Source organism: Myxocyprinus asiaticus, chromosome 48 (assembly GCF_019703515.2).
Source record: "Myxocyprinus asiaticus isolate MX2 ecotype Aquarium Trade chromosome 48, UBuf_Myxa_2, whole genome shotgun sequence".
Lineage (NCBI taxonomy): Eukaryota > Metazoa > Chordata > Actinopteri > Cypriniformes > Catostomidae > Myxocyprinus > Myxocyprinus asiaticus.
Genome location: NC_059391.1, coordinates 26,713,339 through 26,733,220, shown reverse-complemented (window position 1 = coordinate 26,733,220; position 19,882 = coordinate 26,713,339). Strand labels below are relative to the sequence as shown.

The 19,882-nt window shown below is 36.8% G+C and overlaps 1 protein-coding gene across 1 annotated transcript in view; it reads left to right on the top strand.

The window, feature by feature from the left end:
- Nucleotides 1-227: 227 nt before the first annotated feature.
- LOC127437190 (epidermal growth factor receptor kinase substrate 8-like protein 2) overlaps nt 228-19,882 on the top strand; it is a 56,903-nt gene continuing 37,248 nt past the window's right edge. The window contains exons 1-2 of the mRNA XM_051691956.1: nt 228-483; nt 19,393-19,443. Coding sequence (XP_051547916.1) covers nt 19,409-19,443 — 35 coding nt within the window. The 5' untranslated portion in view covers nt 228-483; nt 19,393-19,408. The remainder of the gene's footprint in view (nt 484-19,392; nt 19,444-19,882) is intronic.

Sequence of the window (19,882 nt, the reverse complement as noted above, 5' to 3'; positions counted from 1 at the left end):
TCAAATTTTAGTTTAGTTTTTTTTTTTTTTTTTTACTGATTAAGTGAGTCAAGAATGTATCCTTGCTTTTATAACACGTGCAAATAGAGAAAGTTATTCTTATGCTTTTGTTTAGAGCTACAGGGTTAAGTCCTTGTTTTGTGTGTATACAGACAGACTGCATTAACAGTGCGTGCGTTCATATGCAGGCTCCGCCCCCTGTCGCGCGCTGCAGGTAGAGTTACGCACGCCACTCACCTGTCTCTCGAGCGCACCTGTTGCACCGTTCTACTTTTTTTCCCTTCATATAAAACACTTTTAAACAGAGTTTTACGTTTTTGTATGTACCAGCAAGGTCTCCCTCTCGTCTTGGTCGTCTTTGGAGCAAGCTTCGGTTTACAGATTGAAATGGAGACTTGAAGAGTTTACCACAGGAGTTTTTGATACGCTAGAAATCATCGGCGGACTGAGGAACGGTGGACTATAGTTTCTCTCAGCTGAGGGGTAAGTGAACGTTTATATCGTCATTTTCACCTCAGGGTGACTGAGAGTGACGCGACGCGTCAAACTAGAACGCTCTGTCACACTTGCGGTGTGAACACCTGTGAAACTTTCAATGATGAGCGCAACCGCTCCATTTGCGTCCCGGTGTTGCGTTACGCAAATAGGCAAAAACTCCCTTTCGTTTTGGTTATAGCCATGAAAGTTTAAAGATACTTAGAAGTCTTAAGTGACTCAACTGTATGAAAGCAAGAAGTTAGTCATGCTTATTTGTACATTTAAAAATGGCATTTGTTGGCATTTTATCAACAAACGTTATTTTCTACCAATATTAGGTTATAGATATTTTAAAAACGCTAAACAACCAAACTTACCAAACCAGCCTTCTCCATGTGTGACATTGAGTGTTTTTGAGTATATGGATTATTATTGTTAATGTTGTGACACATTTCAATAACTTAAATTAATATGTAGGCCCTAATTAACAAAAAGTAATACTGAACTGTTAATAATCTAATAGAGTTCTTTAATGTTTGTTGAGTTTTATTATTTTAATATTAAAGGAATAGTTCACCCCAAAATATTAATTCCCCCATCATTCACTCACCCTCATGCCATGCCAGATGTGTATGACTTTCTTTCTTCTGCAGAACACCAAGTAAGATTTTTAGAAGAATATCTCAGCTCTGTAGGTCCTCACAATGCAAGTGAATGGTGACCAAAGCTTTAAAGCTCCAGAAAGCATATAAAGGCAGCATAAAAGTAATCCATATAACTCCAGTGGTTAAATCCATGTCTTCAGAAGTGATATGATAGGTGCAGTTTAGAAACAGATAAATATTTTAAGTCCTTTTTTCTATAAATTCTCCTCCCTAACCAGAAGGTGGTGGTATGCATGAAGAATGTGTATCCCCAAAAACAAAAGAAGAAGAATTTGAAAGTGAAAGGGGAGATTTATAGTTAAAAAGGACTTAAATATTGATCCGTTTCGCACCGACACATATCATATCGCTTCTGAAGACATGGATTAAACCACTGGAGTCTTATGGATTACTTTTATGCTGCCTTTATGTGCTTTTTGGTGCCTCAGAGCTGGTCACCATTCACTTGCATTGAATGGACCTACAGAGCTGAGATATTCTTCTAAAAATCTCCGTTTGGGTTCTGCAGAAGAAAGAAAGTCATACACATCTGGGATGGCATGAGGATTTTGAAAAATATGGCATATAGTTTTGACTAAATAGTCTACGTGTGCATGCACCAGGTTTTATAACATATATTTAGACTATAAACCAAAATCTGTGCCCAGTGGAATTGACTCTCAGTTTACTTACAACTATAACAAACTACAGTTGATGTTTGGCACATTTATCAAATATTTGTGTTGCATGTTGTTATAGCTCTATATTCTTTAGAGTTGTTATATTTTTCTGTTTACTTTCGGTGAGGTTTGACAGTCAGGACTGGTTCCAAGGGGCGTGTCTTTACTACATTTTAAAACAACAATGTCAGTGTGATCCAAATGGGATTGCTCGATCAATCCCAAATCTAAACCTTCACCCTTCTGTCTAACTTCTGGATGGCAAACAAGCGACATTAACATCCCTCTTGTTACTCTGTTCCAGTCTCTCTGCCTGACAATACCAGACAAACACATTTATCATACAGCCCATGGTCCTTTATTCCCCATTATTACAGATGGACAGAATGACTCACTTTAGTGGCTACTCTGGCTTTTTGTGTGGTGGTTACGTTTGATTCACATTATAAAGCCAGTTCTCCCCTGCAGGGCAACACTCCCACAGACATTATATCGGTTTGCACATCTGTTTGAGAAGGCATTACATAATTTACTGAAGTCAATAAAGGTGAGCTTAATAGTGGTGGCACGGTTACCTCAATCCTGGTGGCGGAGGACAAGTCTCAGTTGCCTCCATTTCTGAGACAGTCAATTCGCGCATCTTATCACGTGGCTCGTTGTGCATGACACCGCAGAGACTCGCAGCATGTGGAGGCTCATGCTACTCTCCACGATCCACGCGCAACTTACCACACGGCCCGTTGAGAGCGAGAACCACTAATTGTGACCACGAGGAGGTTACCACATGTGACTCTACCCTCCCTAGCAACCGGGCCAATTTGGTTGCTTACAAGACCTGGCTTGAATCACTCAGCACACCCAGGATTCGAACTCGCGACTCCAGGGGTGATAGTCAGCATCAATACTCGCTGAGCTACCCAGGCCCCCTACCACATCAATTATTAAAAAGAAAGCATTTGCAGTTAGGCACCTACAATGGAAGTGAATGGGGCCAGTCCATACGTTTCAAAAGTTTTGAAACATGATACATGTTAACATAATTTTAGTGTGATAAAATAGCCTTTTTTGTGTAAAGTTATATCCAATTCCGTGATTACAAGGTTTCGTTGTCATGACAACAAAGTTGTAATATTGTATAACTTTACGCAGATAAGGTTAGCAAGTGATTTTATCTCACTAAAATCCAGTTAAGATGTATAATGTTTATTTCTTGTGGCTATACTTTTGGAAAAGTGAGTATTTGAATATTTATAAACTGGCCCCATTCACTTCTAATGTAAGTGCCTCACTGTAACCCCAATTTGTACTTTTTTTTTAAAAGAAGGTGGGAGTTGAAGTAATTTGTCGATTGCAGAAATCACAATTATGCCACAAATGAGCTTAACTTCTATTGAACCCAGAACATTTCTTTAAACAAATAGTTCAAACAAAAATTAACATTGTCATAATACACTAATGTTGTTACTTTCTCATTTTACTTTCTGTAAAAACCCATTGTACTTTCTGCCTTTTAATAGAGACATTTTGAAGAATTTTAAGTTCGCTTTCCATGCAACTACAATGAACTGGGACCGAAGCTTTCAAGCTTCTAAAAGGATCCAAAAGCACCATAAAAGTATTATGAAAGTGCTCCGTAACACTCATGCGCTATATTCCATGTCTTCTGAAGCCATATGATACCTTTGTGTGAGTTACACGGAAGTTATTCACTCATTAGCCTAAATGATGACAAAATTTTCATTTTTCGGTGAACTATTACTTTAATTAGGCCTGAAATGGGGTGAAATCTGAAAGCTGAACCCTGATTGGAATTACTGAATCGCATTAATGAAACAATAGACCTTCTTCACAGCAGCACCGTCTTTGATTTTTGACGGAAATAAAAACAAGGCTGTGAGGGATAGACGTACAGTCTCTTTAATGGGTTATGCAGTTGTTTAAAGTGTTTTTGGATCATTCCGCTGATGAAACATTGAAATAATCCAAGAAGTTTCAGGAAACATAAAACTCTTCTGAAATTCTCTTTCGGAAATTATGTGTGATCTAGGAGCTTTATATACAGCTTTTAACAGTGTATGTCATTGAAGAGTCTATCCCTCAGCTTAATTTTAATTCCCGTCAAAAATCAAAGATGGCGCTACTCTGAATAAAGTCTATAATGCCTTAAAAACGGCACAATGCACAAAAGAGTTTTTTTTTGTTTGTTTGTTTTTTCTTCGGTCACCTAAGTGAAAGCAAATTAAATTACATGCTCATGTTCCTCATAAATAGACAGCACAGCTCTTTCTGTGGTGTGTTGAAGGTAGGTGATTCGTAGTTGCACAATTGCTTGGAAACCGACATGGTCATTAAGATATATGATTTCTTGCATTTAGATGTGAGAGATCTGTGTGTTTCTGTGTGCGTATTCTTGATTGGCTGCTTGCTTGTTTAAGAGATTGTTGACTTGGATTTAGATCAAACGGGCTGGTTTGAGTATTTCTGTAACCGCTGATCTCCTGGGATTTTCACGCACAACAGTCTCTAGAATTTACTCAGAATGGTGCCAAAAACAAAAAACATCCAGTGAGCGGCAGTTCTGTGGATGGAAACGCCTTGTTGATGAGAGAGGTCAACAGGAATGGCCAGACTGGTTTGAACTGACAAAGTCTACGGTAACTCAGATAACCGCTCTGTACAATTGTGCTGAGAAGAATATAATATCAGAATGCTATTCTGAGATGCGGGTTGGTGCAGTTTTGTCGTCATGAGGGGGACCTACACAATATTAGGCAGGTGGATTTAATGTTGTGGCTGATCGGTGTATAAATTAAACACAAATTTCTATTCACGTTATAGGTGGGAAAACACTGATTGTTTTTTATTTTTTATTTATTTTATCCCCTTAATTCCCACTACTTAGTTGGTCCTTGTGGTGGCGTGGTTACTCACCTCAATCCAGGTGGTGGAGGACTAGTCAGTCTCTACCCTCCCTAGCAACCGGGCTAATTTGGTTGCTTAGGAGACCTGGCTGGAGTCACTCAGCTGTCCCTGGATTCGAACTCGCGACTCCAGGGGTGATAGTCAGAGTCAATACTCGCTGAGCTACCCAGGCCCCCCAAAACACTGATTTTTAATATCACATAATGTTTCTGGAAATACCCTTTATGTTTTGTGGATAACATGTTTATGGCTAATTAATGTTGAGAAATGAAATATATTATTAAAGGAATATTTCTGGTTCAATACAAGCTAAGCTCATTTAACAGTATTTGTGGCTTAATGTGGATTTCCACAAAAAACCAAAATTTTTCCCTCCTTTATTTAAAAAACAAAAGTAAAAATTGTGGTTACAGTAAGGCACTTACAAATGCAAAAATGCACATTGTTTCAGAATTATAGCCACAAGATGTTAAAATCATTATAATGTGATAAAATCGCTTACTAACCTGTGTAATCTGTGTAAAGTTATATCCAATATTATAGCTTCATTCTCATGACAACTTAACTCTGAAATCCCAGTATTGTATATCATTTCACAGTGTTCGAAAAAGCTGTTTGAAAACAATGGGTATTTTTTCAATTCAGTTTGTTGACGTTAGAAGTACGGATTTTACACACTTTAGCTTTAAATTCAAATTCAATTCAGATTCAGGAATTGGCATTCTCAGTCCAATTGAAATGGTGCACAACTGTCTCATTGCTGAAATAAAACTCGTCATGTTTTTATTGGTTCATTATTTTACTCATTATTTGTAAAGTTGTTGATGTGGGTTTCAGTTATGTGCCTCTTGTGAGCCTTGCACACTTTTAATTTGATAAAGTTCACGTTTTCAAATCCCCTCGATTTCCTTCTCGTTATTAATGCTCGCATTTGTTTATCAAGAGGCGAAACGTCAGTGTGTTCAATAGCCAGCCAACCATAACACCATTCACCAGCAATGCGAGACTCATGATAGGGAATCCTTTGGATTTGGGATCCTTTCCTTGTTTACTTATTGTTCTAAAATTACACTTTCCGTCTTTAGAAAAATGGTCATTCAAGAATAACTGTGACTCAAAATAATCTCCTCTATTATTGCAATGCTGTTTTCAAGGACACTAGACTTTGCTCTTTGACACGTCCCCAGGCACACACACACACACACACACACACGCACACGCACATGCGCACATTCACTTACGTTTAAATGAGAAATGGTTCATGGCGGTGACTAAAAAATGTGAACTCTGATATTCTTAATTTTGCCACATTTTGCTGTTTATTGAAGACTTCAGTTGAAATTTAGCCTCATTCATGAAACAAGAGCAGAACAAATTTTGGTGCAAATCATTTGTAAAATGAATGATGTAAATTTTTGCAATAAATTAAACATTTAAGTTTCATGAATGAGGCCCATTGAGTTTTTTGCCTGTACTAGAGGTCTGCACAGTGCTATCGGAATTATCGTAAATATGAGTTTCCCACTCGGAAGTTGCACATGGATGACCCCTCAAGTTGTGATTATGACTAGGAAACTCTGAGATCATTTTGATACCCGAGTTTCCGAGATGGGAGGAGTTGTAAACTTTCAACATGACAGAGGACAGTATGGTCTCTGTAGTGAATGTCAGGTCTTGTTAACTTTTTCTAAATATAACTAATTGTTAACGCTTACCGTTTTGGTCATATTCATTTATGTACATCAGCAATCATTTGATGCATGTTGTACATTTTTACACCATAAAAATAGCTTGTATTTGAGCAAAATTCCATTAAATCATCCGCAAGCTGAGTAATATAATAATAAAAGTTCCTCAAGAAATATATATGAATGAATGTTTTGTCCGACAACAAAGCACTTGAACACGACGTACTCGTAATCACCATTTCAGAAGTGGGAAGTAGGGTCATTCCGATAGCACATGAAGGCAGCATTAAAATGAAACCCGAACCCGACCCATACCCGAAATCGCTCACTATCTTTGTCATTTCTTCTCCTAGCAAGTAGTTGCAGTAGGCAATTTTTTGTTTTATGTAAGCATGTAGGCAACATTCCTAACAATATTGAAACATAAACATACAGTTTTATCAAGGCACGACGGCCCATCAGTACACTAGAGCAGAAGGGGGGGAAAAAGGCATTGCCTTACCATTTATGTGCTGAAACTTTGCTTGGTGTAGAACAATCTGGAATAATATGAAACAATGCAACAGTCCCCTCTATACAGCCTGAACTTGTTCAGAACTGTGAATCTTTGTGGCACCTGCAACAATCTAGACGCAGCACAAAGAGTGAAACAGAGCGCAGGTGTCTCGACATGCGTTTTTGGATTTCAGTAGTCAGCCATTAGAAAGGAAAATAGCGAATAAAATCTCTATCAAAATCTGTTTCTCCTAGATGACAGTGGTATTAAATGGAGAGCATATGGAGACTTCTGCTTTTTTTATTTTCTCCTGAGAAAAACACCCCGGTAATCTCACATATGTCTCTCTAGTGTTTCAGAAGAGATCTCAACAATGTATCAGACAATTCTCATCACATTCTCCCAAGACCAAACTATCATAGTTATGCTATCCACAATAATTTTCAACCTGGTCTCATAGAATCATGTTACGATACCTACATTTTTCCAAAATGATTTTTACATGTCTTGTTGTACTTATCGGGGCAGTTTCCTGGTGAAATGAACACTAGAGGTGCTACAACAAAAATGACTTTTATCCACTTTTCACACAAATCACGAGTAAAATGGCACATTAACAGTTCATAAACACTTTTCATTCTGTTCCTCGCACAGTGCTATCTTATGACATCAAAACACTTTTACTATAGCGCATGACGTGTAAGGCAATGCAGTTTGACATTTGCATTTCATCATACTTCGTTTTCAAGTTTGTTCAAGTGCGGTCAAATTGCACAGTAGTTCAACTGATGTAGCATTGCACTTGTGAACGTGTTGAAGCACCACAAAATGATGTGTTTGTGTCAGCAATTGCGTTTTTCATCTCATATTTGCTTTTTCTGACACTATCGGTTAGAGTTAGGTTTAGGGTAGGGAGGTCAGTTTTGTTGATTTAAATCTTGCCTTAACCTGGAAGAACATTTAACTTGCTTTTAGCGCCACACAGTGGACATTTCACCTCAGAACCGCCGCTATACATGTAATGAACCACATAATGCCATTCTGAAAAAACGTCACCACAGTCACTGAATTTTCATGAGATCAGGCTGTTCATGTATAGCTCCATACTCTTACTGTATATCAACAATTGTCTCATTTGTGTCTTTTTACTTCTTCTGTGGAATATTTGGTTACTTAATGCATTGGCATAGAATTGGAGGAGATGGGTTGGTGGGGGGGGGGGTGATTTGTTCCCCCCAATCATGCATCTGTCCTTGTTTATATATTTTTATCAACACTGAAAATAATTTAGTATGAGATGCCTTGCAATTGCGTGGCTGTGAGTCTGTCATATTCAGATACAAAACTGAAGTCCCCCCTACGTTGTACGAGTTTGAATCGCCCAACTAGACGCCGGTGTCACATGGTACCTGATACATTTCGCAGTCTTTTATTATTGCTGGATATAGATAATGCTGAGGCGGATTTTCATTCACAGGTATGAATCCTTGCAATTATCAGTTTTTATTAAAAAGAACTATCCAGTGTAAAATGTCTCCAAAAGGATATAAAGCGTTTTGAGATTTAAATGCAGATGCATGGAGGATTCAGTGTTCAGAGCGTCAAGCGCCCCCTGCAGGAATAAAACTCACAAGACAGTCAGTGGCTGACAATGTGCAATTTCTGTAGGTCTGTTACCCACACAAAACTTTTGTATGAATTTAGAAAAACATAAAATATATCACATGAGACATATGTGGAGTCAGTGAAGATATTAGAGGTGTCCAAAGAAATGATGAGTTGTTTTTCATGGTGAGGAAAGTACATTTCTGAAATGCTTTTTATGAATGTTTGATATGATACAGTGTATAAACATTTAATAGTATGCAGTGAATATAATTTTGTATTTATCTGTGCATTAATTTGAACCGTTATTATGCATTGTGTAATGTGTTGCACTGAAACATTACAACCCTCCCTCTGGCAACGTCTTCTGGCAGGTTTTGCTTCATGTATTGAAAACATGTAACTGTACTCTGATGCAGTGATAGATTAGCATTAGATCAGGTTGCTGGATGAATCTGGTTTAGATGATTGTTTTGACTGTGAAGTGTGAACTATACGAGTTGTGTTTTTTAAACAAGTCTGTATGGCCATGTTCCACCATCTTTTAAGACCTGGAAAATGACAGTATGTACCACAGAGACTATTTGAATTACAGTATATTTCAAAGTAAGTATTTGCTCATAACAGAACAATACATCTTGGGAAATGAAGTCACTACACACACACTGTGGCTACTAAAAACAGGCTGCACAAACAGGTTTTTTTTGTGGATAGCAAATAAACCCTAGAATCCAAATGAAAGGTGGAGTGGGTGGAACTGCCAATGATTGCTTAAAGTTAAAAACGAGTCCAGGAGTGGTGGAGGTGTGTGACGTGGCTTTAAATGGAGGCGTTGTGTGAGAAAATGTACTTTTGGACCAGGCTCAAAATGCCTGTACATTCATCCGCTCAGGTGTGTCAAATACCACAGGATGTGAGTCGATGAATGTGCAGTCTGTGGAAATCAAGTTTGAAGTCAGCAGCCGTTCCGGCTATTTAAACTCACCAAAGGAATTTACCTTGACAAAACACAACCTATGGGAAATGCCTTTTGAAGTGGTGACACTAGCTCTGTTCCACAACCTAGTGACCAGTCTATTGTACATAGGCATCTTAACTGAAATGGAAACTTATAAGTGACTTTTTTGGCTAAAAGAAAGAATATATGTTGGCTATATCTTAACACACTATTAAAGCCTGATAAATGTAGCATGTTAAAAATAAAAACTACCATCAGACATGCAATACAGTATGTCTATTTGTCTTTATCTATCAATCAATCAATCAATCAATCAAGTAGAAAGTGTTGAAGTTATGCTATATTATATATTTCAGAACAGCTTTTGCATCAGTGATGCCTTATAATGCTGACTACAAAGGTAAGATAGCTCGCACAACTGCTTATTTTAATAGTCGACTATGTGAATCAATGTAAATGACTCACTATACACTGCTTTGTGAATGCAAAACTATGCAGGTTTATTCTATTTTCAACTTGGCGTAATTCTAGGTATTTTATACATTGGGTTTTGAACGAGTGTTCTTACGATTTTCCTAATCCCAAACCAAAACCTAACCATAAAGTCCAGTGCCCAGTTGCATAAAGCACCTCAAGTTTTTCCTTTAAGTGTAACACTTAAGGCGTTATTTCCCCTTAACTAAGGGACTGACTTGAGCGTGTTGCATATAATCCCTTCCCTAAGACACTTCCCTTAGGGAAGGGAATCTGTTACACATTTACGTTTGGCTTTATATTTTTACAAAGGCTGCGTCTAAATTACTGTCATGTTAATGTTACACATTTTAAATCGAATTAATATTACAAATATTATTTAAAAAGAGGATATCTGGAGCAGATACAAAGTTTAATTTGACCTCAGGCTGCACGTGCTTCTTCCATCTCTCACTCGCGGCACGCGCAAACTCAGCAAAGTAGCTATAGAAATCACTTCGGTGGTGCGGGAATCGGATTTCCAAATGTTTGCTTGCAAGTTGCTATGGATGTTTTTACATTCGAGTCTTCTTTAAACCTGTACGTGCTTGTAAATTATTTTTTCCGTCGAGAGGGCTTTTTCAATCGCCTCAAATTAGTCAAGTACCGTCCTTCACTGAACCATGTTGATGTGTTAATTTGATCGATTGCTTATCAGTTAATTTTGCTCATTTTACATCGTAACTGTTATTGGTTTTTCTTTAACGAACAGCTGTCATATTAGATCAATGGCTAATGCACAATTGCACATATTGAAATACGCGCAACTTTTCAGCGCATTTTTTCTCTCGTTTGGCTTACCTGTTAATTATTTTCAACATTAATTATTTTTGGTCCTGACTGTTTTAATACTGTATGTTAAGTAACTTTTACTTGGTGAATTCTGTTTAGAACAGGCTATTAGGGTTGCTCTATTGGTCCTGCACTATTCATAAAATTGTTTTCAATAAATATGCCTGTTTTTGCTAACGTTGATTCAGTGATGTTCTATATTTAATGTACAATCATCATAATAAAAGGCAAGCACGTCGCAGATAAATACTCCTTTTCAGCAGAATTTAGAGTCAGATTTGGAATAGTTTAAGTGTTTTAAATGGGTTGCATAAACAATTAGTCGACCCCAAAATGTTCGTTTAAACGTCAGTGAAATTAGTCGTTCCGCACATCCCTAACACAAATGTAACAATAATAAGAACATAACTTTTGTGTACTACAGAAGAAAGAAAACATCAGGGTTTGGAATGAGACGGGGGATGCATATTACAGATTGTTGACCGTCAGTCACAGATTATTATCAGTAATTTGTATTGCATAAATAAAAACAGAATAATTTGTTCACTGACATTTCCTTTCTTCAAATCAAATGTTCGATAGGAGATTAGCTACAATTTGATGCCTGTATTGTATAGATTTGAAATTCAGTTTGCTGTTTGGTTGGTCTCTGTGGGATTTAAAGTCTTTTTGTATAGGCCAAGTTGTACAATATCTTACGATTTTGCCATCTTGTATGTATTATGAGTTGTCATGAGACTATTTTAACTACATTGCAAAAAATAAATAAAACAAAATCACTTTTTAACTCAGTAGTTTTGTCTTGTTTTCTAGTAAAATTATCTAAAGAACTTAAAAAAAAATTAAAATAAGACTCAACCTAGTCTCATAGAATGAACATTACTATAACAAAATTATATTATGACTTTATAAACACTTGTTTTTTTTGCACTATTACTATTACACTTTTATGTTATAATATCAAAACACTTTTACTCTAAGGCATCATTTAAAAAAATGATAAATGTTATCGCTTGTATTACAGACTCCCCTGCATTTACACGCTTATTTCTTCTGCTTCTGCTGTAGCTCACCTCATAGAGGGTTGGACTTTGAAGGCCGCAAATCGAGTCAAGCGCGCAAGCTGACACGTGATACGAGAGTGTCATAGAAGCAATACGAAATGATGTGGTTGCTTCAGAAAATTTGCTTTTCATTTCTCATTTTGTTTTTGGACATTATCGGTTAGGTTCAGCCGTTGGCTTAGAGGTAAGGATGTCTGTTTTGAGTAATTCTCATTTTATTTTAGATCACTATTGGTTAGGTTTAGGTTAAAATTTTGGGTTAGGAAGGTACGTTTTAAACCTTGTCTTATTACCACACCATTTCACTGGCGTTTGGCGCCCCCCACTGGAAATTCCACTAGGAAGCTGCAGCCAAACGTGTAATGAATCATGTAATTTATTTTTTTGCAAAAATGTGGCCATGGTAACGTAATGTTCATGAGACCCGGCTGGAATTACTTGCTCAATTCTTACTTCATTGGAAAATATTTTTTTCTTGTTTTAAGTATAAACCTCAACATTTTGTTAGATTTCTCTGAAAACAACACTTAATATCTTTTGACATTTTACTACTTAAGTAAACATATTTTAAGGATGTTAATATCATTTGATGAAGAAAATGACATTTTTTTGAAGTGTAGTGCCAGAAAAAAGTTCTGTATACAATACTGTATATAATATTTTTATTGTATACAGTCTTCTTATTTTGTGTATACTGTATATTGTATATTATTACATGTGTATTGTGTTGTGTAAACTGTGTTATGTGTAAATCAGATGTTTATTGTAATTGTCATATTGCTATGTTGCTTGGAACCGCACCCAAGACTTTCACCCACTGTTGCACTTGTGTGTATGTGACAATAAAGGGATTTGATTTTGAAAAAAGGGCCTACTCTCTACTGTACAAAGCAAATGCACAAAGCAAATGCTTCATCAAGCCAACATACTGTTATTCTTCTGACTTTGTTTAGGGTTTTTCCAAAATGTCAAAACCAAGACTGAATCAATTGCAATTTCTCCTCGAGCTTGCAAACTACATCCACCACACATGGCACAGACCTTCAGACTATTCTTACTGGCATTACTCTATCTTTTCTAACTGATTGGAATAACAGTTTTCACACAGCGGACAATCAAATTTCCAAAAAATCCCATTGACTTACATTGACAGAATGTTCAAACGGGCCAACGGAATGCTCGTTAATTCAAACTCTTAACTTTCAAAAAATTCAAATGTAAACAAACACAAGCAAGGTCTGCCATATCATGGCTTTAGAAATACAAAATCTATCCATCTATTTATCTTTCTGAAGGTTTTATCTGAAGGTCTACTTGACTAGCTATCTATCTTTATAAAACTTTCAGACAAAAGCTTTGTCTAGACAAACTTTACCTATATAGTTTGTGTGTAACATGTTTTCACTTGCATGGTTATTCTGGAAGGTGGATTTGATGTGGTATATTTTATGGTCATGGAGTTAAATCTTGCTGCTTGTTGGACGTAGGCGAGTGAAAATCTTCTGCGTGGGATCGGCTAAACGGGCGCCACATATATGTACTGATAGAATCTTTACGTAGTCAAATGCTCTGTGCTTTTGCCTGTGTGTATGTTTGTTGCTCACTTTGCTTAAGGAACAGAATTTCACTGTTGGAACAGCTTTTAGGTCATTGCGTAAGGACTCCATAGCGTTTGTATGACTTAAATGGTCTGATGATTGTTTTACAGACAGCTCTGATTGGTAAGGTTGGGCTGTTTATTGTCTGTGCTTAAGTGAACTGTTGTAATGCGTTTGATTTGTGTTGTTATGAGTGTGTTTGTCTAGTTCTGTCTCTTTGAGCTTGAATGGACAGATAATGGACCAGTGAGGGTCATTTGGTACAGATCTTTTAACACAAATGCAGTTATTGTGCAACAATCAACAGTTGCCGACATTTATTACAATGCTTGTAAGGGAGCACTGTATTGATATTCCTCAAATGTTCTGGTCAGGTTTTTTTTTTTTTTTTTTACTAAATCCATAACAATAACAAGTTGTCATCATTTACTCACCTTCATGTTTTTCCAAACCCGTAGGACTTTCTTTCTTTTGTGGAACACAGAAAGAGATGTTAGGCAGAATGTTTAGCCTCAACATTTAGTTTCCATTCCCTTTCATTGCATCTTTTTTTCCATACAATAAAAGTGGATCTGATACACTTTACAGTCGTCATTGTAATATTTGGACACTGAATCGAAATTGAATCATTGGACTTACATATTTCTTGCATTTATGTACAACACTGAATATTACTTATAAACTCATTCGTGCACAGTATCATGACAATGACAAAGCAGCTCTGATGCAGTATTTACACAGAATCAAAAGCCTAAACCTTAAACCTTGAAGTTAATTTTTGCAGTAAATAAAGTATTTAGTATTTGTTGTCAAGCCGTATTGGATTTTTCAGACAGTGCATCTTTTGTATGGATGACAGTGACTGTTTGTGGGAACATGTATATGGATTTTGTAATGTGTCTGCACTGGTAGCATCACCAGATCTAATTTGGCATTTTTCAGTGTATATTGTTATTTTAAAACACAGTTTTTTGTAGTTGTTTCTACTGCTTCTCAGATTTTTCTCCTGTAGACTCCAGTAATCTTACATTTGTCTCTGCTGTTTCAGATGAAATTTGCCAAGAAACAAAGTCTACAATGAGATGTTTTTCAGATATTTTTAAATGAACAAAAACATTTCCCATGTGATCGTTCTAACACCAATTATCTGTGCAATTTTTATTTTTCCCAAATGATTTTAGGAGAAACATTTGAGACAAAGAATGAACATAAATTTGAACCATATAAAAATAAATAGTTTCTTCAACTTTGGGAACTTTTAGCACTGTGCATTTCTATAAAGTAAAGTGTATGTTCATCATGCATTACTTGAGATCTATTTAATTTAATTAAAGTTTAAATTCCCACCACAGTTTCATTTCCAGCACATCTCAAATTCTGTGGAAATCACATTTTAATTAATTTATTTAAAAGACTGCGATTTTGTCTTGCTAAGGCTAATTTTATAGCTACATTTTATGCATCCTTAATACACAATTAAATTTTTTGTTTCACTTTTTGCATAATTTGGCAAAACTAGAGCTTGATTGGAAATGACACCCAATAAAAATATTTATATTTATATATTACAATTAATATTTACCTTACATTTTTTGTTTTGTTTCCTTCAAACATCACTTGTCTCATATTTCTCAAGCATGCTTTTCACTGACACTTTAGTCGATTTGGTTAACAAGTACACTAACTTAAAAAACAACAGTATTTGTGTGGTGAAAAAGACGTAATTTTTAGAGTTATAGAAATCATTTTCACACACTAAAAATCAAAATGGTTTGTTTCACTCTTTGTTAAGATTATCATAGTTTTAAACATGTAATCATTTGTATTTTTAGCATGGATTTTCATAGTTTAATAAGGTCTGGGACAAGGATAAAACAAAAAACTCTGTTGAGAAATGTCATTTGAAAAGTTAAAATCTGTTAGTTTTAATAAAACAAAAAATTTAAAATTCCAGAAGTCGAAGAAACATTCATATAGCGAATCTAAAAGTGCAAAGAGCTTTACTGAAACTTCTTGTTGGCATGTTCTCACACAAACACACACTTCTAGTTTTATTGATGTGCAACAGATCCTTCAAATTTGTACTGGACAAAAGTTTCATGTTACTTTTTAAATATTCAGGCTCGTTGCATCAGTTTTGTTTCTCGGAACAATGTAAAAAACACTTCAAATCCCGTTGACTTGACACCAGATATCGACCAATTTAAGCCCAATGAATAAAACACAGAGATAAGAGATACACCACAGATTACGAGCTCTGGATGTACAGTATGTCATTGAGCAGTACTGTAAGAAAACCAGACCGTCTGTCTCATTCACTCTTACTCATTTACACAAACACAAATTTAAGAATAGACCAGGACAATGTTCGCAGTGGAATACTAGCATACTTCTTAGTCAAGTCAAGTTCAGCACATTGCTTTGTGGGATACAGTATGCAAAATTGTACAAGTAGTATTGCAGTGTGCTATTTCAAACATACCCTTGGAAATGACCGATTAGAGAGACATTAAGAGGGTGTGAAGATGTTTAAATCAGTGAAATCTTTTGAAGAGGAAATAATTATCAAATGAGTTCCAGTCATCGTTTATAATCGTTTTATTCATCATTCATAATCTGCAAGACATGTTTGGGTATCAAAAAAGCCCTTGGCATTAGACACACTGGGTCTGTTCCAAAACTTAGTGAGCTGCCTTGCTGTCTACTGCCTACATAGGCTGCTGTCTTCTATGGCAGCATCCTTACTGAAATGATGCCTCATAAGAGAGCGATTTGGAACGCCTACATAGGCGGCAGCTCTGCGCATCATTCAAATATCGCTCCTCAAGCGCAGTGCACGGGACACTCGACTTGCAACTGATTTCAATACAGGTGATGCAAGAGAAACGACGCAATCCTCTAATGAGCATAAATACGCAGAGCACACACACATTTTGGGTAAAATAGTCCGTTTTGTAACATAATAATCTGTTATTTATCGATACTTTCCATAGAGAATGGATTGTAAGTATATTATAAAAATTTCTCTCACTTCATCCGCCATCTTGGATTAACTTTTCCGCCGAGCTCATCACGGTGCATTCTGGGATCGCCTACCCAGGGAAGGATACATCCGATGCTACCTTTGGCCAAAACGAGATATCTTAAGAGACAGCATAATTAAGACACCTAGCTTTTGGAACAGCCTTCATGTCGGGAGCGCGCCTATAATGTCTTAAAATGCTGCATCCGGAGGACACTCACTAGGTTTTGGAACAGACCCACTGTCTCCTGTACTGTCACACCTTCCTCAAAGATTTTAAAAGTAGGTAGATTTCACAAACAAGAGTACAAAGTCCCTTAATGCTGATCCACATCCCGTCTTGAAAGTGACTTTAATATTTTATGGTTATACTATTAGAATCACACTGTCATTGTGTATGTGTTCATTTTCATATCCATGTTTCCTCTATTCTATAGCACGCGTCACACTCACACAGCTGACATCTTGTTTTTTGTTATCTACGGACAGTGCATATGTTGTGTGACTAAGGGCCCTATTTTAAGAGCGCTAGCACTAAGCACACCGCTATGAGTTAATACTCATTATTATAAGTTATGAAATAGCCCATTCCCTCAAGCACCAGCGACATACACAAAGACAGCACATTCATATGAAGTTTGTCATGTAAATAGGCTGTATGCAATGAATTAGAAGAGTAGAAATAAGAACTTATGTTCTTTTGTGCATTAACTTCATCCTTGTTGAATGTCTGGCATATTTCTATGACAGTGACAAGCTCCTATTATGCGCATGGAAAATGTGGTTCTCGTCAGGACTTGAATGCACGCTCCGTTAAATTATAAAGACATTTTACCCCCTCCAACTTCTTCCTCTGACCTCTTTTGCAGTGACTTAAAAATCGCTCTACAGATGAACAAATATGAATGCAAACTGGATCATAAGTACATTGTTAATATAACCATTATAAAAATAATAATTGAAAAATAAACCATAAACTCTAGAAGGTTTAAAAATCTCATACATTTTTGTTTCATATAAGACGGCTACAACTGATTGTCAGGGACATAATTTGATGTTGCACTATATTTTAGAGTTTAGACATGAACTTTATTGCCACCTGCTGGTGGAATCTCCAAACAGCAAATGCAGGAAATTAGTTTAGACTTTGCGCTGAAAACAGACGTGCTTCTCAAACGTCTTGGTGCAATGACCAATTTCTCAGGAAAATAGCAAATTGCTCTTTGCACCACTTTTTTAACATACAATACAGCTACAGTTTGCGCACATACACCCACAGATAGCGCAAGCACTCCCACCCACGCCCACTTGCTCTTTGCATTGCCACTGAAATGCAAAAGTGTTGTGTTGTGCGTTGTGCCTAGCGTGGTCACGATAGACACACATCCTCCATATTAAAGACTAAATTGATTAGTTGAGTCAAAATAGTTATTAGCAACACTAAAACGTTCCTTATGTGATATGTAGAAATAAAAGCACTTAATAAGGAGTGTCAGACCCTGCCAAACCACCCCGTAATTCACGCCCTGTTTATAGACATAAATATATCTGTTCAAACTATATTCCAGGAATCCATAACATCACCGTTTCACACTGCTGAACAGTAGCTAGAATGCCACTGACATGCAAATAAAGTTCTGCTTGTTTACAAACAAGGTTTTCTTTGGTACAGATTTTTAAATGCGCCATGCAGCATATTGTTTTATTTGCATACAATTATAAACATACACCCCAGTGATCTAGAGAGCGCCTTTCATCTGTTTAGTGTTGGGCCAGTGAGTTTATTTGTGTGTGTAATTAATTAAGCAATTGGAAAATGTCCGTGTCCAGAGGAGAGGCAGGTCTTGTTTCAGGCTGGTCTGCCAGCTGGCTGTTGTCTGGTCCAGCATCTTTACGGGACAGCAGACAGCAGAGCATTTACAACTAAAACAACAGTGCGGTTCATCACACTACTGATACAGTGTTATACAGGCTATAAATAGAGAGGCATTTGATTAAGTTATTAAACATATTTTTAAATATCATATTTTATGCACAATCAGGCTAATGCCTTTGGGTAACAATGTATAAATGTTGATTGCATGTTATTAAAGGAATGTTCCAGGTTCAATACAAGTTATGCTCACTTGACAGCATTTGTAGCATAATGTTGTTTACCACCAAAAAATCCAAAATTGCGGTTACTTCAAGGCCCTTACAACGCAAATGTGCCAGTCCATAAACATGGAAATACACAGTGTTTAATAAAAACACCTATTGTCAATGTCAAGTCTAAAAATCCAAATTATCACAGAACTTTCTCAGCATCATTGTGATTTCACCAGACAGACACCCCATGAAAACTCACACCTTAGAGTTTAGACTTACTTAATCGTACAAAGTTTTCATTTTCAAGTCATACGCAACAGCTGAGCGAATTGCAGCCCGGTTGCAGCCTGTAAGTGTACGCTCTGTTTGATGGATTTGTGGTTCTTTAAAGGAGTCGTGTGCCTCTGGAGTCACACGCAGAGATAAATTATTCACTATGGCCTGGATGGAGAGAAAGAAACAAACAATGGAAAGGTGTTTGAAAGAAAGAAGGGTGGAGGGGGTGGAAAAATAGCATGGTGTTTAGAGAAAGATTAACAATGTAAGCTGGCAATTTGCGGCAGTAGAAGTGGCAAAAGTGAAGACGACAGTCTGGAATCAACGTAACCACCTCAAATTATTGCCTTATAGCAGAATTCATACAGTTTGGACACACCCTGCAGGAGGTTTATATGCGTAGAACGGAGGCTTTGATAGGTAGTAAAAGGATATATTACAGTATAAAATACAAACAGTGATATGTGGAATTATTGGAATTTCTGTGCCATGTGTCTAATTTCCTGCTCTGGTGTTAGGTGTTAATGACCTGTGCTCTCTCTCTCTTTCTCTCTCTCACTCTGTCATAGGTGGATGTCGTAGAACATGAATGCTTTGGGAACCCCAACGATACCGAGCAAGTAAGTCTTAGGCCCGAAACACCCTCCACACAAGTACAGGAACGCAAATGCTTCTAACTACGCCTGCTCAGTTTCACCCGTCTTTATGTTCAGAAATGTGTCGGTACACGCATGTACGCGCTGCATTCTCAGCGTTGCCACTATGGACATTATAGTGCACTTTTGCCTAAACTGTCTGCTTCTGCGGTCACTTTTCTCATTCCGGTCAACTGAGCAGCTGAGCAACAGATTCAAGAGAGTTTTGCCAAGCAAGCTATTTCTTAAAATTACTTAAACTGTTGACATTTTTGATAGCCACATTAATAATAACATAGTTGATTTAATAACACAGACCTTTAACGATATCTCTATCCATCCTTGAGTGCAGAGCATGATTATTATAGGTTTAAAAATTGCACTGTTTTTTATTTTTTTTTATTTTAAATTATTGTTTATTTTT